Source organism: Rhineura floridana, chromosome 16, assembly GCF_030035675.1.
Source record: "Rhineura floridana isolate rRhiFlo1 chromosome 16, rRhiFlo1.hap2, whole genome shotgun sequence".
Classification (NCBI taxonomy): domain Eukaryota; kingdom Metazoa; phylum Chordata; class Lepidosauria; order Squamata; family Rhineuridae; genus Rhineura; species Rhineura floridana.
Window position 1 is genome coordinate 16,200,201 of NC_084495.1, and position 22,191 is coordinate 16,222,391.

Here is a 22,191-nt window from a genome sequence, read left to right on the forward strand (position 1 = left end):
TGGCAAGATGGAGGCACTGTGGGTGAGTGGTTCTTGTGCCTGAGAAATTGGTCAATTGCCTGCCCTGGGTAGTTTCCACATGCACACCTCTCCATCCAGGCAAGCAAGAGGCATTATCACAGTTCAAGGACACGTTCCAGCCTGGCAAAAACACTCAAGGAGGGCATGGAGAAGGACCAGTGAGGAGTGTGGCCCAAGGCCTGAGTCCTGAGGGCCAGACAGAGAGGCCTGGAGGTCTGCATTTGGCCCCAAAGCCTGAGAATCCCTCCACCCCGGGTACAGACAGTACTGGGAAAAGTGGACCAATGATCTGGTTCAATATAAAGTATTTCCTTGGAAAGATAGGAGTGTTATACTTCTATGTTCTCCATCCAAAACATCAAGCCTGAAAATAAAGGGACAAGACACGCAGTAGCCCACTCTTCAGTTAGGAGATGAATCAACAGCTCTTCCTTCTTATTGTTGCTATACAAATTTATAGACTGCTTCACAGCATAGAGCCATAAAAGTGGCATACAAGATAAACAGCAGCTCTCCAAACAATAAAATCAGTTCAAGAAACTCTAAAAACAATAAAACCATCCACAAAAAACAAAACAGTTTAATCAGACATGAAATACATAATTCAATAAATGACTGGAGTATGCCTTGAGAAAAGCTTTCCTAAATAAAAATGTCTTCAAGTAGGCATCTGAATATCATCATGTTGGGACCTGTCTGATTTTGGCTGATAGTTGATTCCAGAGAGCTGGAGCTGCAACACTAAAAGCCCAGAACAGGCTAAGTGCACCTCTGCAGCATGTGGTACTCTCAACAGTGCCACATCTGAGGAGCACAGTTGCTGGGCAGGGATATTTTAGGCAAGGCAGTCCCTTGAGATATCCTGGTCCCAAGTTATTCTTCCTATTCATCCCTTTCTTTAGGCACTACAATGCTCTAAGGTAGGTACAGATAATGAAGTTTCTAGCACAGCAAAACCTAGCCCATACTGTACCACACACTAAGATGACCCCAGAGTTAGTTGACTGTGTCCAAAGATAGAAATGTGGGCTAAAAATAATAAGTCAAATGAAATATACATACTTAAATTTCATTGTGTTTAAATGCCACTGCCAGAAGCAGATTGTTCCATCAGCACCTGTTGAAGTGAGGTATCGAGTTGTTCCTTTTCTTGCTGGAGAAAACTAAAGGTTAAAAAAAAGTTACTATAAATAAGCCTTATGATTTCCCCTCATTCTTTGATCCTAACCCCCCCCCCCAAAAAAAAAGTAACAGTCATTTTGTTGTGCGTATGTCACATAGTCACTGAATAAGTATAGCTGGCCTCAAGACAGGTCCTGGACTGCTTTTAGCCTTGAGAAAGTATGTAAAAACATGTATCTCTTCTTGTATCTATCAACTGGCTGATCAACAAAATAGGCTCATCACAAAACAAAACCATCTGATGGATAGAACTTCCTAATCGTTTGAGGTAGATCTAACATATATTTGGTCAAACAAATGCAGTTTTGCATCTCACTACTAAACAAAAGGCAAGAAGAAAAAATGGGGGGGGGCTGCCCATCTACTTTACCTGTATGGAAGTTATGGAGGCTGAGTGGCCCAGCAGCACTGCAACTGGCGCACAGGTTCGAAGACACCAGACTCTGACTACCTTATCACAGCTGCCCGCAGCAAGGAGGGTGTTTTCATAACTAACAGCCATGTCGGAAATTTCAGCCGAATGTCCTCGGAGCGTTGAGAGCAAGCGTCCATTATCTGTAGCCCAAATTTTCACCAAGCAATCATCTGAACCCTAATGTTTCACACAAAGAAAAACACCATCCAAAGTGTAATATGCAGAAATGCCAGTTTTCACAATGACCCTAGAGAGGCAGCGCATGTCCCCCCTTTTTGTTAACTGCCTGTGAGCCACTGAGTTCATTATTCATTACTACTACTACATGCATATCCCACCTTTCCACCAAGGAGTGTAAGGCAGTGTACACAGTTAATCCTCTTCCCACATTTTATCCTCCCTGTGACATAGTTGGGCTAAGAATGTGATTGGCCTACGGATAAAAAAGTTGAAGACTACTGACAGAGAGAGCAAAACTCTCTATGGCGAGAGAGAGAGAGAAAAAGCCAAGCAACGTTTTAGAATACTGCAGTTTTGTTCAACTCACAGTGAAAATTCGCCTCCCACTGCGATCAAATGCTACACAATACACAGACGATAAATGCCCAAGAATCCTCTTATGCATCTTGATATGCTGATAGAAGGATGATGGGAACAAATGGTAGAAACGTCCATATCCTGTAGACTGCCTGGCACAGATTATATTTACTGGAAAAGAGGGAGAAGGAAACACACAATCATCCCTATGACTTAAATTGTTGTGATCCTACTACACGTTAATAGCCCAATCCTATTCAACACTAAAGCAGAGATTTGCATGTAAACAGTTACAGCAGCGTCATGTGAAATGACAGGTCTGGTCTGCTTGCTGCTAACATAAATGGAAAATATCTTCCTATAGTAGCTGGGTGGTCGAAAGGAAATGTCAGCATTAGGAACTCAAGGCCTCCCTAGAAGCTCTTGGGATGGGTGTAAGGGGCCAACCGCAGCTCCAATGAGTACTGTACTACTCAATAAAGTACCAGTACTACTCAATAAATCACATTCTTGTGCCTGAGGAAGGATTCACCAAAACATGTTGGGCACTCTACTATTTATACATTTTTTCAGTGCCATTCTGAGGCATCGCCTTCCCCCCTTTTCTTCCTCTTGAGAATTTTGTTAAGCTTCCTGCCACTGTTATTTCAATTACCCCTTTTAAAGTTTTCATGTTTTTAAAATATATAATTTTTTTAAAAAAAGCTGGGCTTCCCACTCAGCCATTTGACATACATTACATACCTAAAATTGGGTTTTTCAGATTTCCTCTATTTTTAAGGCAAGTTATTTATCTTTATCAATGCCTCAGGTTTTGCTCAGGAGAATCATGAAGAGTTCTCCGCTCCCTCCACGTCATCTTTAAACGTGCTGTTTGGATGCAAAATTCAGTGGATACAATATGCTCACAGTTAAGATTTGACTTACTGTGGTATTTAAGCATCTTGAAATTCCTTCCCAAGGTGGCAGGGCAAACTAAATAATAAATTAATTTCCCCAGACAAACATGCCTTGCAGCAGGAAACAAGTTAGATGTCTTTTTGATCCTTTCCATCTTTTATCTTTCTACAAAACTAGCTTTTCTTATAGGTAAAACTGGGGAAAACTCAGATTTTTGGTAACAGAGAATGAATGTAAAGGGGAAAGTCCCCAGTTTTACCTGTAAGAACAACTAGTTCTTTAGCCGTTGGGCTAAAGAAAAAATTCCACTACAAAAAGCTCATACTATAAATGTTAAATCAAAAAGTGCATTTAAACACTATAAGCGAGTCATTCCTTACCCACGTTTGGTGGTTTCCCATAGTTTGCAGGTAGTTCAGGAGGCCTGCCTCTGTGCAATGCTGCAAATGCTGATCCCTTCCATGATGTGTGCCTGCAGTCTGTGTGAACAGGATTCAAAGCTGATCAAAATCTTGAGTTGAAGAGCTGAGCTCTGCAACCTGCTTTTTCTTGCTAGTACCAGGAATGCCAAGGCTTCTTTGAGCTTGTTCCCATCCCCCCTTCCTTGCAAAACTATTTCTGGGAATTGTTTGCAGTTAATCAAAAAGATATGACACACAAAAGCTTTCATAAGAAGCAATATTAACTGTTTCAAAATGTCACTTTGACTATGTGTGTTATTTCTGCTTCTTTGCCCATTTATTCACAGTTTCCACAAATACTTGCACATTCTACATTACAAACCATAAATTAATATGCTATTTGCATTGTTTGATTTATTTATGGCTAGTTTTTGTAGCACATAACTCTTCTGTAAGCCACTTTTAGGGCCTCTGTAAAATGGGAATAGATGTTTTAAAATAAAACAAAGAAAATCAAACTTCAGTTTCATAATGCCATGTCTCTTACCCTTGGCTGCTCTTAGCAATGACTGCCGTCCCACTCCCAGCAAAGTCTGCACACCAAGTACACTCTGTGGGATTTCCTTGTCCAACAGGGGTCCAATCCGCTCACAGATTTTGAGAAGGTACTCTGGAGGGATGTGAGCATTGGCTGCCACCTGGATTGAAAAACAACAGGACACACAAAAGTACTTTTAAAGACCTTTCCTTAGCTGGCAAAGGGAAGGAAAGCATCCATTTCCCTTGCATTTTAGCATTTTTCATTTATATGGAATGCAAACTTCCCTTTGCTATTTAATCGATTGCAAAACTGGGGAAAGGGTCCTCTGTCCCATGCCCAACATAGGGAGGAGCTCAAAATACCCAGGGGTAAAATCTGAAAGAAAGCAACCTATCTGCACTAGCTGTGATGCACTATGTCTCTTCAAACTTGCACAGATGCACAAATTACCTTCTGTACCCAAAACATGTGACCTACCTCACTGAGTTGTTCTTTGGGGTAAGTTAAGAAAAGGGGAAAAAAACAACTCAGAGCCCTTTGTGCAGCATAATGCACACACAGGCTTCCCATTCACTTCACTGGAAGGGTCCACACCATGCATGCCATCGCTTTAAAAGCAGGACCATATTTTTTTACTTTTCCAAAGCAGCAAAACCTCCCATTATTGTTAGAAATAATTTCATTTTTAAAAAACAAAACTAGAAACTTAAACTAGAAACTTAAGAGGAAATGCAAAACAAAAACTACTCTGTGCTCAATTCTTATTCTGCTGTGAACAGCAGTCTCTCATAAACTAGTGCTACAACTCCCCATTCTCAGGGGAAGATGCTGCAGATATCTTGGACCAGGAGGAGGCTTTCCCCTCAGAATAAGCTTTTGACATCCCCATGTCCTTGAAAGCTCCAGCATGAGAGGAGCGTGTGATGCCAGCACCTCCCTAGTCCAGTGAGGCCACATTGCCTTCCTCAGAGCTCAAGGAATCGAATTCAGAGGCCACAGTAGAACCCTGGTCTCCCCCGTGCCCTTTTAGTGTAGCGGTTCCACTCATTAGGGGTGGGGCTGCTACTCAGAGGAAGCTGCAACCCTATTTAAGACTTGGGCTGGGTTTGCTGCACTGTTGCCAAGATAATGATTTTCTCACTAAATCTAGTTTTAGGCACGTGTCTGGTGGCAAATTTTCATGTCTAGCGGCTAGTGGGAAATCTAGTGGTGAGAATCTGATGGTTTTTACAAATACTTTAACTTTATTTTTTTCCTCTTATGTTTTTTCATGAAACTGTCTAGTCAAAATCTAGGCTTTTAATTTTTTCCACTTTCTGACATTTTCTTATATTTTTCATTGTTTGCATTTCTGTTCCTACGTACAGTCTCTGAAGTTTGATTATTGTTTCATTTCTGCTGTAAGCCATGGCTCATGGGCTACCCCTTTGATAGAAAGGATACCAGAGTAATGTACCCAACAGCACACAATGAGCCAGTCACAGAGGGGAGGATTTTTAAATTAAGTCTCCAGATGCTTTGGTGTGCTTGTTTTTTAAAGGTATAAAGACAAGGAGGTTCTTGCCAACTGGCTTACTGAGAAGGAAAATGTGCAGGAAATATTCTACCCAAAGAGTGATGCAGCCTAAGCACCACCAATTTCTTCTTACAAACCACAGCCGGCTCCCACAGACCTGAGCAGAGGAGACATGATGATCAGGAACTATTAAGTCTCAGAGATAAATGACATGAGTACGCACAGAGTTCACCTGACTCACCAACAAGGAACCTCACTTTATATTTAAAAAGGTGATTCCACAACAGGTACCCTTTGTACAAACAGTACACCTTATAACCATCACAGGAAAGGTCCATCTAGTCCAGCATTCTGTTCTCAGAGTAGCCAACTAAACAAAGACACACAGAGTATTTTTTTAAACCTAAAAAACCCCAGGAATGCAAAACCTCCATACTTCTCTCATATCTAAAACTCACCCACACCCTGCAGTTCCAAACTTAAATACAACACACAAGCACACACAGCATTTTAACCCTTTAAACTATGTTATCCACCTTGTTATGCAATTCCTCATAACAGTGTTTCACAACTACGCAAAAATGTTATCAGACGTGGTGTCTAGTGGATTTTGCTGGATTTGGGGTTCAGATCTGGGGGGGGGAAATTTCTTATTGGCAACACTGGCTTGCTGGTTATCAGAGCAACATTCAAGCCTTACTTGTTCAACTTCCACTCAGAGCAATCCAGGTTGCTACCCACCTGGCTTGTTTCCTTTTGGATTTTACCCTCTGCTTTGCCTAACCTTATTACATAGACTCCCCTCTGCTTTGCCAAACCTTGCTTTGCTAGAACCAGACCAGGGCTGTGGAGTCGGTACACCAAACCTTCAACTCCGACTCCGACTCCTCTATTTTTCTACTGTCCGACTCAGACTCCACCCAAAATTGCTTCTTGTCAATCAAACTTTATTTGGAAGTCGGAGTCGGTACATTGCTACCGACTCCGACTCCTCCCCAAATTGCTCCCGACTCCGACTCCACCCAAAATTGCTCCCGACTCCGACTCCACAGCCCTGAACCAGACCCTTCCTTGACCTGACTGTGCTTCCTGGATTTGGAACTGGTGCTAGTGATATGTGACCTGGTGTCCCTGGACTCGGCGCCTAGCACAAAGCCACTTGGGCTAGATCCTAATACCACATCTAGGGCCACTGCCTGGGATACAACACAGTCAGACAGAGCTAATATACTGTACAAATCTCTGCATGTACAGCCAGTTCTGAGAAAGCTTCAAGTCTCTTGCCGCAACAAATCTCAATTCAGACATCCCACCAAACAGGCAAATCACAGTTTGAAGGTGCTTATATGCTCTCATAGGAATCTGCTCATACCAGATTTGTCCACCTAGCCCACTGATCTTGTTCATATTTAAGAAGCCATGGATAATGGCTTATTCAGATCAAGCAGTGTACTAGTACATGCTGCCTGGTTCTCCTGCTTTGCTCCTTCCCTGGCAACCATAAAGCCATGGTTTGTTTTTGGCTTACTGATCATGGTTTACTAGAGCTAAAGAAACTAATATCCTGGTTCATATGTGGCTTGTTGCTTCCATTCGTGCCAGAGGTGGAGCAAAGTGAGAGCAATCAGGCAGCATGCACCAGTATGCTGCTCAATCCTGGAAAAGCTTTGAACCATGGCTTATTCTTAGGTGTGAACCAAGCCTCTGACTAGCAGCTCTATTTTATTTATTTATTTTATTTGTTAAATGTATATCCCACCCCTTCTCCCAGAAGGAGCCCAGGGCAGCAAACAAAACACTAAAACTACTCTAAAACATCTGAAAAAGAGATTTAAAATATATTAAAACAAAACATCTTTAAAAACGTTTTTTTTTAGAAAAACTTTAAAAACATCTTAAAAAGCAATTCCAACAGAGACACAGACTGGGATAAGGTCTCTACTTAAAAGGCTTGTTGAAAGAGGAAGATCTTTAGTAGGTGCTGAAAGGATAACAGAGATGGTGCCTAATATTAACGGGGAGGGAATTCCAAAGTGTTGGTACGACAACACTAAAGGTCCGCTTCTTGTGCTGTATGGAAAGGACCTCCTGATAAGATGGTATCTGCAGGAGGTCCTCATCATAGAGCGCAGTGATTGACTGGGTATATAAGAGGTAAGACAGTATTTCAGGTATCTTGGTCCCAAGCTGTATAGGGCTTTATGCACCAGAAACAGAACACTGAACTTGAACTCTACAGAGTCTCAAGCAGAGATTCTTTCTACATGAGCTCCTTTTTAACTGGAGATGCTAGAGACTGAACCTGGAATATTGCTGCATTCAAATCACATGCCAAACCCACTGAGCTTCCTGTTTTCATCTGCCTAGCAGTCCTATTTCTAGGGTATCATGGACTCTCAAGATGGAACAATTTGCATAGCCATGGTCGGGCAGTTCAGACATCATGCCAAACTATGGTTAAGCGGAAACACGATTTGACATGACATCAACTGATATCAGGGGACCAACCTGCTGAGAATATCTGAACTGCAGTTAAGCTATTAGGAGATCTCCCCCTCCTCCACTGCACACCCACCCACCTAAACTACAGTTAAGTATCATGTCAGCATCAGCATTAATACTAACCAAGGTGTCTTGTTTAACCAGGATGAGATCAGATATTGAAGTGATGTCTGCATTTCATTTCATTTCAGCTAATTTTTTTAAAACTTATTTTTATCATTCCTGAAATCAGTAAGCAGCATTCCTATTCAAACTATAAAAAATCTGAAGTTTGGGGAGACATTATATATAATTTGTCTGCCAATAATTGATGTGTACTGCCTTCAAGTCGATTCTGACTTATGGCGACCCTATAAATAGGGTTTTCATGAGGCTGAGAGGCAGTGAGTGGCCCAAGGTCACCCAGTGAGCTTCACAAACTGTACAGTCCTTAATTCCCCTGTCAGAGTACCCCGAGTAGATATGAAATGGGAAAGCCCATCTCTGCTACTGAATAGACTTTTGTTGAAGGTGTATGGAAGCTTTTCATTTACATGTAGAACCCTTCTCTATGCAGGCAAAATAGGAAATGGAGCTAATTCTTAAGGATCAAGGTTATAAAAACTTACTGGTATTTCATATACAAATGGCTACTTTTCCCTCCATAGGATCCTTCCTCAAGTAATTATATGGGAAAATCTAATGTGTGAACTGGCTTATTACAAGAGTACACTCTGCTGTAATGTCCATGATTTCGGCAAGTCCAGGAACTGCCAGTACAATAAGAGTAATCACCAACAGAATGAAACAGGATTGTTGTAAGGGTCACCAAGCAATTTCACAACCTACTTTGAACACTTAAGAAAACCACTATAGAAAAGATTATCACTGCATGAAGGATTTAAAATGGGATTTTCTTTAAAATTGTCTGACACGTGGACATAAAACCTACAGAATATACATATATATACTGTATATTTTGAATTCTAAACACATATTAACATTTATACATGGCAGAAATAGTATAAAAACACTGTTTCTTACAAAAACTGCCTATAAACGCAAAAGGCAGTTCATAACATTCTGTCCCACCAACAACCAGAATCCAGTATAGGGCTCTTCTGATAGAAATAGCCTTGATTCACTCCCTAGAGTTAGGGAACATGCCTAGTCCTCACCCTAGTGGTGTCCCTTAGAGTACCCCTTTACTCAGTCCCATATTAAAAGAACAGTTGCCTTCATTCCTATGGGGAAAAGTAAAAAACTGTAAGATACAATTATTGTGGTAATGGACTCTTTCTCCTCTCAGGACATGGATGGCCCATTTTTCACTGACAGCTTGGGTTAGAAAGAGTATCTATGCACAGAGGACAACAGTAGTCCTTGCAATATATTAATTTTATTTTATTATATTTATTACATTTATATCCCACCTTACCTCCAAGGAGCTCAAGGTGGTACACAAACACGGCTCTCCCCCTCTCGATATTATCCTCATAACAACCCTGTGGGGTAGCTGAGACACAGTGACTGGCCCAAGATCATTCAGTGAGCTTCACAGCTGAGCAGAGATTTGAATCCTGGTCTCCCAAATCCCAGTCTGATACTCTAATCATGACACCACACTGGCTCTCTATCCAAGTGTCGTACCCCTTGATTTTCTAAATAAATAAATAAACGACTGCCATTTCTTTTTATTAGGAGAGCACTGCTCTTGGAGATATTGCAAAAATGAAAGCAAAACCTGCCCTCCACCCATGAAACTGAATGGCCTGGGTCTTCATGACAGGTATACTGCAAGCCTACCCCTCCCCACGCAACACCTTCCCCAATCAATTATCATAATAGAGGATCTATCAGTAGTTAATACTGAAGACTCAACTAACTTGCTTGCATTCTGAAAGCGATTACAGTAGGGCTCCACTCATATGGTGGGTTACGTTCCAGACCCCCGCCTAAAAGCAAAACCTGCTGAAAAGCAGAAGTTATTCAATAGAACAGCGCCCAACGCCCAAAAAACGCTGTAAAAGCGGAACAAGCGCCATATGAGTGGGGTTTTCCTCTAATTGAAAGCCGCCATATTAGCAGAATGCCTCAAAGCCGGGCCCTACTGTACCCTTCATTTCCAAAAACAAGGAGATATTCTGAACAAAAGTTTCCAATGGTGCTTATTCTAAACGAATGATTCTTTCCTTCATTGGGAACACTTCTCAGATATTTTCTCTGCACAAATTCAAGTATGTTGCTTAATGGAATTTTGCATTCTTATTATTCAAAATTCTAACATCCATAGTTTTTTTTTTTAATGGAACTTACATGAGATCAGAAACAAGAGCTCTTCTTGATAGCAACTTCCCACAAGGGTTTAGCACCTTTTTATATGATACTTTTAAAGTGCTCAAAGCACATTCCATGAGGTACTAATCCTTACAACATCCATTTAAGCAAGACCAGCCAACATTATGTCCATATTATTATTACTATTTGATGGTAGGTTGAAACACAAAGGTAATTAACAACAACAAGAGCTGAGGGCAGCATACAGAGGTCTCCTATTTTTTCCCCTTCACAATAACCTTGTGAGGCAGCTTAGGCCGAAAGAGTACAGCTTGCCTGAGCAGGGTGTTAAACCATCTAAATCCAGCTTTCTCTAGTAACTTTGCCACACTGCCTCTCTCACAGACAGGGGAGGCGGTGAGGAGAAAGGGCTGAGATTCAGAACAGTTGCTTGCCAGAAGTCAGTGAGTAGATTTATGGCTAAAGTGAAATCTGAATTACAAACTTCTCAGATTACAAACTACATTACATCAGATCTCAGCAAAAATTAGCATGGAGGATAAGCACCCTAATTTTATTGATTTATTATCTATCTAGCCATTTATATGCCGCCTTTCCAATCATAACTAATGCCCAAGGCAGTTTACAATAATGTTCTTAAAATCCAAAATCCACATAATTAACAACATAAGAAGAGTCATGAATAAGAACCAGCAGTAAAACATCTGTCTTCTAAGCATCAAAAAGTGTGATGACTCAGTGGGCACATTTGCACAATCAAATCCTGGCTTAATAACAAGCAGTGGGCACCTGCTGGCAGCCCCCTCCCTGCGGCTTTGGTTCTCCATTTGTGCAAGCAGCTGAGCAAGCCAGGATCCAGCTCTTGTCTATGGTGTCCCATTACATGCAAATTCTGGGAACTATGGCTGCATGGTTGGTAAAAGCTGCATCCTGGCTTGTTCAGCCACTTACATGAAGAGAAGAGCAAAGGAGCTTTGTGCACCCATATTCAGCTCATGCATATAGTGGCTTGTTAAGTTCATATGAACCAGGCCAGTTAGTCTGAGACACACACACACACACCCCAGGGCATACTATCTGGAAATGACTTTGGAGGGGAAAGTCTTTATGATTCCCCCACACCCCATACTAGCTTTAACTTTTAAGTAAGCTTTAATTTTTAAAGCTCCATGTAAATCTGCGACTCATGGCAATGTTAGGGATAAATTGAAACTCCCCGTGCTTGTAAAACTATAATTCACTTGTCCTACCTAAACCAGCTTGGGCTTCACGGGAAATAGAACCAAAGTGGCCTTTATTTGACTTTTGATATAAAATGTCGGTTTATTTCCTGGTGACCTGACCCTTACCTACATTCCAGTGGCTCGCATAATAAAAGCCGGTTTAAGCTGGAAACTTCCCTACTATGCATTTCTGTATCACATTTATGCTTATGGCCTTGCTTATTGTTACAAATGAACCTTGCATAGAAATGTCAAACGCTATTCCAATGTCCCACAAACCTTGACTTGCAATACTCCTTTGATATGTAAGCAAAGTAATATCATGTCTGTCTCCAGTTTAGGGGGTGCACGGTTGCAGCTGGGCCTCCCCTTGATAGTTGCCTTTGTCTGTTTCTGCATAGTGCTTATCTCAAGGACATGCGAAGTATGCAGACATAGAGTCTGGGAGATAGTCTTAATGTTTCCACTCTTGTCCTTCCCCCTGTACCCCTTTACCTCCTTTCATATGTCCCAAAGCTATAACAGTTAGCAATTGCTTCTTTTGTACTTTATGACGTGAACCCGATATTGTAAACTTCGGGGTAAGCCTATATAAACCCTTGAACACCAATAAACGAGGTTCCCATGCTGGCCTGCTTCGGCTTGTAAGTATTGGGTCCCCTTTGCAAAGGTTTTTGTCTCGTGTTACTTGATCTCTGATAGTGGGTTCATTTGCACTCAGCTCCGCACTCTTCCCGGGTGTAATAAGAGAGTTGGGGTTGACAGGATGACTTGCATGTTGGGTTTGGACCTAACAATTGGGGGCTCGTCCGGGATCCCTTGTGCGGACCCCCTTTTTGCCATTGCACCCCTTAAGTTGATAACAGGCGCCACGAGAGAATTTTCTCGGTTATCAATAAAAGCGGGCAGCTTTGACACTTTGGGGATAAAGCACAGTTGAGGAAAAACCCGTTATCAGACATCATGGGAAATAAAGGGAGTGTGCCGGTAAAGGACAGCCCTTTGGGAATCATGTGTATGCTGTGGCAAGAGGAGGAATTGCCTGTGCGAAGGAGAGGCCTGAAAAAGAAAAAGATGATAGAGCTCTGTGAGGAGGAGTGGCCGCGGATGACTGCAGTGTCGGTGCCGGGTGAACGGTGGCCGAGGGGTGGGTCCTTTGAAACCGCTCCGCTACTGGGAGTGCGGAGACAGATTGGGGATACCCACCCGGATCAATTGGAATTTTGGCTCCTATGGAAAATAGGGTCACAAAAATGGGATAGTCTTACTTTGATGGCAGTGAGAACTTTGTCCATTGAGGAACCCCCTCCTCATTATTTTAATGACGATACGTCAAGTAAAAGAACGGTCTTGAATCGTTCTATAATACCCTCTGCTCCGGATCCGCTACCAGCTCCTGGGGGCGGGGATCCCAATCCGGAGGAAGGGGCCTTTTCATTTGTATCAGATGATGAGACAGATGAAAAGGGGAAACAGAAGGGGACCTCAGGGGGCATGGACACGTGCAAGCGAAAAAAGGAAAAGAAAAGAAAAGAGGCAGAAGCGTTGGACATGCCTTTGCTTGTACATGATCAGCCGTACGTGGATGGCCACGGGGGTATCCAGCGTGCTAAGGTGGTTGAACTAAAGAGTTGGTTGGAATGGGACTTAAAAGAATAGAGTAGAATGGCTGGAACTTTCGGGGAACAGCCAAGGAGAATTAGAGAACTGTTAGGCAGGTTGTTTGAAAGCCACAATCCGACGTACTCGGATGTGGAGCATTTGTTGAGAAGGGTACTGACAGGTGAAGAACGTAGCAGGTTGTGGACAATGGAGACTGCTTGGGCTGCGGAGGCGGCAACAAATAGAGCTTGGTCGGACCGAGCGCAAACGGCTGCAGCTTGGGCAGTGGGAGACTGGACGCAGACTCGCCGCGCCCAGCTGCAGACCGATAGGGATAGGATTTTGACACACTTGGAGCGAATGTCACAGAAACCCCCCAACCAAGCTAAATTCATGGCGATCAAACAAGAAGCCAGCGAACCTCCCAGAAAATTCTGGTCGCGCTTGTTGGAGGGAGCATGTAGTTATACCAATCTGAACCCAGAAAACGTGCTGGACCATCCGACCCTCATTGCCAATTTTGTTCACCAAGCGCAGCCAGCGGTGAGGGATTACTTTCTGAATTTCAGACCCGGATGGGGGGGGAGGCTGTGACTGTGATTTTAGAAGTAGCAGATTTTGTGTGGGACAAAGATAAGGAGAAAAGTAGAAAGAAGGAGAAGAAGGAGGATTTTGAAATGCTGGCTCTTGCAATAAGAGGCCAGCCACCAAATAGAGGATTTCGAGGCAGGGGAAGAGGTTTTCCGAGGGGGCTGAGAGCCGGAAACCAAAGAGGAAGGGGACAGATGAGGCATTCATGGCAGGGAGATAGGGCTTGTTTCCAATGTGGAGAGTACACTCATTTCAAGAAAGACTGTCCGTGGAGGACAGGGGACGCGCAGTACACCCCTAACAACCCTTCTTACCCAGATTTTACAGGTACGAACGCAGATTTTCCGCCCCCACCTCCACCTGCCGCTCAACAGACACCGGCTTCATGGGACCAGTACGGCGGACGCCCAGTGAACCAGCAATGACTAAATATGGATAGGGAGGGGCTGGGAGCGGGGCTAATGAATCTTATGTCTCTGGCAGGTTTCTTTCTCTCTCTCTCTCTCCCAATCCAAGAACCCAGACTGTCCTTAAACGTGCAGGGGCAAACGGTGACTTTTCTGGTGGATACTGGAGCCACATACTCCCTGATAAATGTTGCATCCGATAGTTGGTTAAGTAAAGAAGTGCAAATGACAATGGGGGTAGACGGAAACCCCACACCAATGTGCATAACGTTACCATTGCAAGTAAAATACAATGATAAAATGTTTAACCATGTTTTTCTTTATTCTGCTTCAAGCCCTATTTCTTTAATGGGCCGTGATATGTTATGTAAACTGGAGGCTACCTTAACCTGCACCCCTGACGGGGTGGGTTTGTTGATGAGTGTATTGGGGGTGCCTGTGGGGAACACAGTTAAACACAAACATATAGGTCACAGCTTACCAGAAGATCTCGTTGACCTGCCACCCGACTTGTGGGGCACAGAGGATACGGATGTGGGATTGTTGCGATCGGTAAGCCCTGTCAGAATTCAGGTAAAGCCATTCCTCCCGCCACCAAACGTTGCCCAGTATCCTCTGTCATTAAAAGCAAGAGAAGGCATACGCCCCATAATTGAAGGTTTTATCGCAAAAGGAGTCATCCGGCCGCAGCGAACCCCCTGCAACACGCCTATTTTACCTATAAAGAAACCCCCAAAGAAACCCGGAGATCCAGTCCGGTGGAGATTTTGCCAAGACTTGAGGGCGGTAAACAGGTATGTGATCCCTTTACACACTGTTGTTCCAGACCCGGTGACAATCATCTGTCAGATTCCGTGGGACGCGAAGTGGTTTACCGTCATTGATCTAAAAAATGCCTTTTTCAGCATCCCTCTCCACCCAGATTCGCAACATTTGTTCGGGTTCGAATGGGGCCAGCGCTCTTTCGTTTGGACCCGAATTCCTCAGGGATACTGCGATAATCCTGGGGTGTTTAGCCAGTGTCTACGGGACGACCTCGAGGGGTTCACCCCAAAAGGGGGTTCAGTTCTTGTTTTGTACGTTGATGACATCTTGATTGCGAACGGACACCAGGGGGCGCTGCGAGAAGACGGTAAGGCTTTTCTGCTATACTTGCATTCAAGGGGTCATAAAATCGACCCGAAGAAAATTCAGTGGCTATCAGAGAAAGTTAAATATTTGGGGTTCATTTTAACGCCAGAGGGGCGACAAATGGATCCCGGGCACGTTTCCACCATACAGAATTGTCCGCTCCCAAAGACAAAGAGACAGTTAAGAGGGTTCCTGGGACTGATTGGGTTTTGCAGACCCTGGCTGCCATCCTGTGGAGAATTGAGCAAACCGCTACACGCGCTTACTGCAAGTAAAGCTCCTGATTTGATACAATGGAGCCGGGACAATGAAAAGGCGTTCGAATTACTAAAACAAAGTGTGGCCACGTCTATGTCTCTGAAACCGCCAAATTATGGTAAACCCTTTCATTTGTTTGTCCATGAAAGATCGGGGGTGGCTAGCGGAGTTCTGACACAACTGTATGGTCCCAGTCACTTTCCGGTGGCGTTTTATTCACAGCAAATTGACAATGTGGCTCGCGGGACTCCCACATGTACACGCACGCTGACAGCGGCGGCTTTACTCTTGACCAAGGTAAAGGGATTGACCCTCGGTCATTCCACTACTGTCTGGACTTCGCATGCACTTTCAGCTTTATTGCGAAAAGGTACCACGCAAGTGTTTTCAGCGCAGAGGCCGCAACAGCTGGAAGCAGAGCTGTTAGAGGATCCTAATGTGCGGTTTGAACGTTGTGGACCGTTAAACCCAGCTACCCTCCTGCCCGAGTTGCCTCCGCCCTTCCCGGACCATGACTGCGTAGAAGTTTTGCAATCCACCTTGCAGATCAGACCGGACCTGTCTGATGAACCACTACCGGACTCGGATGTCGTTCTCTTCACTGACGGCAGTTCCTACTACCAGAATGGGGTAAGATACACAGGTTTTGCAATAACAACACAATGGGATGTAGTAGAGGCGGCAGCACTCCCAGGACGGTGGGGAGCGCAAGCAGCAGAAATCTACGCGCTGGCCAGAGCGTGTCAATTGTCAGCAGGTAAAAAGGTGACCATCTTCACAGATAGCAGGTATGCGTTCGGGGTTATACATTGTCACATTCATTTGTAGAAATACAGGGGGTAAACCAATCCAACATCTGGAACTCGTGCAAAAGTTGTTACAAACTATTCTTGAACCTTTACAGCTAGCAGTGGTGCATTGCAAAGCACACACCAAGGAGCAGGATCCTGTGACACTAGGAAATGCCCTGGCACACCAAACTGCGCGCCAAGCGGCACTGCTTCCTATAAGTATGCCAACTTTGGCGCTGGCAACCACTGCTTTTGTCCCGCCTGTATCTGTTTCAATACCCCCACAGGAACTGAAGCGATGGACCGAGCTAGGAGCGATCCTGAAACAGCAGTTATGGACTATGCCTGACGGTCGAGCATGCCTTCCCAGAGCTTTACACCACACAGCAGCGAAATGGTTCCACGACCATGGGGGCCATTATGGTAAACATCCGCTAGTGGATTCGATAACGCGCTTCTGGTATGCTCCCGGAATTCAACCAGTATGTGGTGCAATAGTGAAAGCATGTCACATTTGCCAAGCAAACGGCCCAGCTTTACCAAACAGGGCCCCGCAAGGGGGCAGACCCGTACCGGCTGCACCATTTTTACATCTTCAAATTGACTTTGTTGATCTCCCTAAAGCAGAAGGAAAGAAACATCTTTTGGTCATGGTATGTCCTTTAACAGCATGGGTAGAGGCATTCCCAACCACAAATGCCACCGCCACAACGGTGGCCAAATTGCTGCTGAAAGAAATAATACCGTGGTTCGGGGTTCCAGAGGTAATAGACTCAGACCAAGGAACACACTTTACAGGACAGATTTTGGCAAAAGTCGAAGAAGGTTTGGGAATCAAACATCTATTTCACACTGTTTATCATCCACAATCGTCCGGGGCGACGGAGAGACAGAACCGGGAAATTAAGACGGCATTGGCTAAGTATACTCAGGAAACAGGTTTAAGGTGGCCTCAGGTACTCCCTCTCGTTCTTTTCCATTTGCGCACCCGCCCTACCCGAGCCTTAGGGCTCTCGCCGTTTGAATTAATGTATGGCAGGCCTCCCACAAAAGGGGGGAGCTTGCCAAATGTGGATGTTTCACTATTGGGGGGGGATCACAGAACTGTATCCCAGTATCTTTCTCTGCAGAATAGACTCCGTGAACTGTGGAAAGCTGCCGGATCCACCAAGACGGTGCCCCTTGAGGACCAGGTGCATCCATACTGTCCTGGGGACTTTGTCTGGGCAAAGAAATTCATGAGGGGCGATTCTTTGCAGCCAAGATTTACAGGACCACATCAAGTCCTTTTAACTACACAAGCAGCCATCTTCCTGGAAGGACGGAAGTCGTGGATACATCATTCCCACGTAAAGCCTGCTGTGGTAGCGGCACCTCCACCTCCCCAGGTCCCCAAAATACGTTTGCAGAGGAACGAAGAAACCGGTCAGTGGCAGGCGGCTCAACTCCCTTTCCAAGACGCAGACATCGAGTAAACAGCAACGCAGGAATGCTCCGACACGAATGGAGGATGTCTGCCTATTTGTGGGTCGCGGGTGTTTTGATTCACCATGCCTGGCCCTTATGTTGCCCCCCAAATGTGAAAATATGCAGTGACAATGACTATTATTATCTGAAAGATTTTGGACGAACAATTCCGAAAACCCAGGACTGTCCAGATCCCTTCCTGTATGATGTGGACCAGATAAAGGAAGGGATGGTGAAGGCCGACATTGCGGGACGGTTATGTCATAAAGCGGCTGTTATATTGCAACACAATTATACAGGCAGCTGGGTAGTACATTGTATCCGTGTGGAAATTGAATGGCCCATCAGACTCGCACTTTGGTGCAGACAATATCGCCCTATGCCTAACTATGGTTGTCCCCCTAATGTGGATGTAAAGTCCATAAGAGCAGAGTATAACATGCTTACTTTTCAGACACAAGATAATAGAATTACTTTTCAGCCCAGGAAAACAGAAAAACAGAAGTTTTGTGTGGGTATCGGTATACCATCTTGCTATGCGTGGCTGAATGATAAACTGAGCGCTCAGAAACCCGTACAGAAGCAGGTAACACAGGCTACACATAACATAAAGACATTAGGTGGGTTTAAACAAAGAAATACTAAAATAGGCGATGGGTGGGACGGAAATACGTTTGTTGCCTTAATGGAAGAGACAGCTCCTAAGAAGGGCACTTGTTATGTCTGTGCACACACACCACCACATGGACAGGCTAGAGTCCCCTTGACTGGGGCCCCTTTGCCGTTGAAAGAATATCTTTCCTTTGCCTCACATTCCAGCTCACAGGAACTAGAAGGGGGGCTGGTTCTAAGCGAACCCATCGCCAGATCAGTCTGTGTAGGCAGCGGAAGCCAGCCGACGGGAGGTATGATGTGTGATGGCTTGATTTACTCTACAAACCCGGGTAATTGGACATTTTTAAATGGGACACACAGAGCAGAGGGCTTAACTTGGTTATCCATCTGGCAGCATTTGTTGCGGCTGACTTTTGCAGACCATCATCTGGTGCCTTTCCTCACGGACTTAGTGGACCACCAAACCCCAGCTGGACTCTGGTGGCTTTGTGGACACTCAGCGGTAAGGAAACTACCAGCATCAGGCTCTTGGACCTGTACTTTAGGAAGGGTGGTGCCAGGGCTTCGGGTTTCCCCCACTCTGCCCACTCTGCGCCGCCGTAACAAGAGAGGCACAGGGGAGGCAGTGCTGAGAGGATTTTTTCCAATGTATGGCGCAGCCAAAACATACCAGGAACTCATAGAACTTTCTCAAGCCTTTGAACGTTTTATTAATGATTCGGCTATTTCCTTTTCAGATCTTACAAATGAACAAGGACAAATTAGAACTGTAGTTTTGCAAAACCGGCTCGCCTTGGACTTTTTATTGAGCTCTCACGGGGGGGTCTGTTCGTTAATAGGGAGCGAATGTTGTACCCATATTACGGACAGCAAAGCTGACGTCATTAAACACATTAATGATATCGGAAACATTTATCATGAAGTAGAGCGCATTGGGAATTTCTCTTTGTTCTCTGGGTTTTCTGACTGGTTTTCTGCATGGCCTGACTGGCACAAAATTTTATTTTACATTGTTATGGTACTTGCTTTGTTAATTTCTGTTTGCTGTTGTTTGCAATGTATTCCTAATTTGATGCAATTGGCCTCAGTCTGTTTGGGCAAGCTCACACTGTCCTTTTCCCGAAAACCACAACCGACTTACATGGAAATGGCTTTGAGACCGATTTGACAACCCAAGCAAGGAAATACAGCTACCTGAGAGACTAGTCAGTCTCTCAGGGCTGAAAGGGGGGACTGTTAGGGATAAATTGAAACCCCCAGTGCTTGTAAAACTATAATTCATTTGTCCTACCTAAACCAGCTTGGGCTTCACGGGAAATAGAACCAAAGTGGCCTTTATTTGACTTTTGATATAAAATGTCAGTTTATTTCCTGGTGACCTGACCCTTACCTACATTCCAGTGGCTCGCATAATAAAAGCCGGTTTAAGCTGGAAACTTCCCTACTATGCATTTCTGTATCACATTTATGCTTATGGCCTTGCTTATTGTTACAAATGAACCTTGCATAGAAATGTCAAACGCTATTCCAATGTCCCACAAACCTTGACTTGCAATACTCCTTTGATATGTAAGCAAAGTAATATCATGTCTGTCTCCAGTTTAGGGGGTGCCCGGTTACAGCTGGGCCTCCCCTTGATAGTTGCCTTTGTCTGTTTCTGCATAGTGCTTATCTCAAGGACATGCGAAGTATGCAGACATAGAGTCTGGGAGATAGTCTTAATGTTTCCACTCTTGTCCTTCCCCCTGTACCCCTTTACCTCCTTTCATATCCCCCAAAGCTATAACAGTTAGCAATTGCTTCTTTTGTACTTTATGACGTGAACCCGATATTGTAAACTTCGGGGTAAGCCTATATAAACTCTTGGACACCAATAAACGAGGTTCCCATGCTGGCCTGCTTCGGCTTGTAAGTATTGGGTCCCCTTTGCAAAGGTTTTTGTCTCGTGTTACTTGATCTCTGATAGTGGGTTCATTTGCACTCAGCTCCGCACTCTTCCCGGGTGTAATAAGCAAGTTGGGGTTGACAGGACGACTTGCGTGTTGGGTTTGGACCTAACAGCAACAATTTTGAATAAATTCTGCCTTTTAAACAACACTGCCACAACACAGCACACAGAAATCAAAGGCTGGGAAAATGCTATGGAGTAGAACTATTTTTGAAGAAATGGGCCTGCAAGGTAAAAAGATCTCCAATAAAAAACCCTCTAAAGTTTTATTTATTAAAAATGTACAAACCACACTTTTCATAAAAGTATATCAAGATGAGATTACAGCACGCAAGAACATAACAGAGTTAAAAACCAATAAAACATCATTAAAAACAATAATAAAAGCATCCATAAATACTGCATTGGTTGGAAAAGAAAATTCATATTTAAAGGCCTGTTTTAAAAGTTCAGTTTTCAGGAGACACCTGAAAGAATGGCTCCTGCCGAACCTGTATTAATAGGGAGTTCCATAGGGCAGTCCCTGGTGAAGGCCAACCAAACCTCAGGTGAGGTTCCTTAGTGGGGAACCACTAAGCGTGCCCCATCAGAAAATCTCAGTGATGGAGATGGAACATAAGGAGTAAGGCAGTCCTTAAGGTACTTTGGGCCCAAGTAGTTTAGGGCTTTGTGAATTAACACAAGTACCTTGAATCTAGCCCGGTCGCAAACTGGCAACCAGTGCAGCTCTTTCAGCAGCGGGGTAACATTTTGACAGTAATCTGCTCCTGTGAGCAGTTTGGCCCCTACTTTCTGCACTAGTTGCAGCTTCCAGACCAGATTCAAGGGCAGCCCCACATACAGTACTTGAGTCTTGAGGTTACCAATGTATGGACCACTGTGGTCAGGTTATCACAGTGCAGGAATGATTGCAGTTGGCTGGCAGAAAGCATTCCTGGCCAAAGACCTTACTCGAGCCTCTAGTGCAGCCTTTCCCAACCAGTGTGCCTCCAGATGTTGTTGGACCACAACTCCCATCAGCCTCAGCCAGCATTGCCAATGGTCAGGAAAGATGGGAATTGTGGTCCAACATCTGGAGGCACACTGGTTGGGAAAGGCTGCTCTAGTGACAAAGATGGATCAAAGAGCACCCCCAAATTGCATACCTACTGCTTCAAAGGGAGTGCAACCCCATCCAGGACAGGCAATTGAACTATATCCTGGACATGGGAACCACCCATCCACAAGGCCTCTGTCTTTCCAGGATTCAGGCTCAGTTTATTGACCCCCTCATCCAGTCCACCATTGCATCCAGGCACCAGTCCAGGGTTTGCACAGCCTCTCCTGATTCAGATGTAATGGAGAAACAGAGCTGAGTATCATCAGTGTAAAGTTGCCAAATCCCTTACCTAAGATATTATATCAAGATTTTTGTTATGTCTTTTTTTTTAATTGGGGCGTCTGGACTGATCCTATCCGCAGGAACTATGCTTAAACCTCTCTGTTCTTAGGTTTAAGAACGCTCAAAACTGCCACATGCCTGAGCATATAAAATGACCTGGCCTAAACGACCTTTTGGTTTTTGAACACCCATACTTGAAAAAGGAACTCTGGATGCAACTCAAAAGCTTTTTTAAATTATCTGAATACAAGTTTCGCCTTGTTTGCTTTGTGCTTCCAGTTAAAGCAGGATATCTGGCTATGGGTCCATTTAGCCTTCTCGACTTCAATGGAAACAGATTGACCTCACTCCAAAATTCTTTATTTTAATAACTAGTTGGCAAACACAGTTGTTAAAAGGACTCCAAAGTTAACTTTACATATGACAAGCAGCAGTGCACAGCCCCCAGAGCGTTCTGTCTACATTGTTCAATGGGTAAAGCCAGC

General features: G+C 44.2%; 1 protein-coding gene across 2 annotated transcripts in view; it reads right to left on the reverse strand.

Annotated features, from left to right (window-relative positions):
- Positions 1 to 22,191, reverse strand: part of BRWD3 (bromodomain and WD repeat domain containing 3) — an 86,250-nt gene that overhangs the window by 55,965 nt on the left and 8,094 nt on the right. For both annotated transcript variants that reach the window (XM_061599018.1, XM_061599017.1), the window contains exons 5-9: positions 4,004 to 4,154; positions 3,436 to 3,534; positions 2,166 to 2,326; positions 1,574 to 1,795; positions 1,084 to 1,184 (exon numbers count right to left, since the gene is read on the reverse strand). In XM_061599018.1, coding sequence (XP_061455002.1) covers positions 1,084 to 1,184; positions 1,574 to 1,795; positions 2,166 to 2,326; positions 3,436 to 3,534; positions 4,004 to 4,154 — 734 coding nt within the window. The remainder of the gene's footprint in view (positions 1 to 1,083; positions 1,185 to 1,573; positions 1,796 to 2,165; positions 2,327 to 3,435; positions 3,535 to 4,003; positions 4,155 to 22,191) is intronic.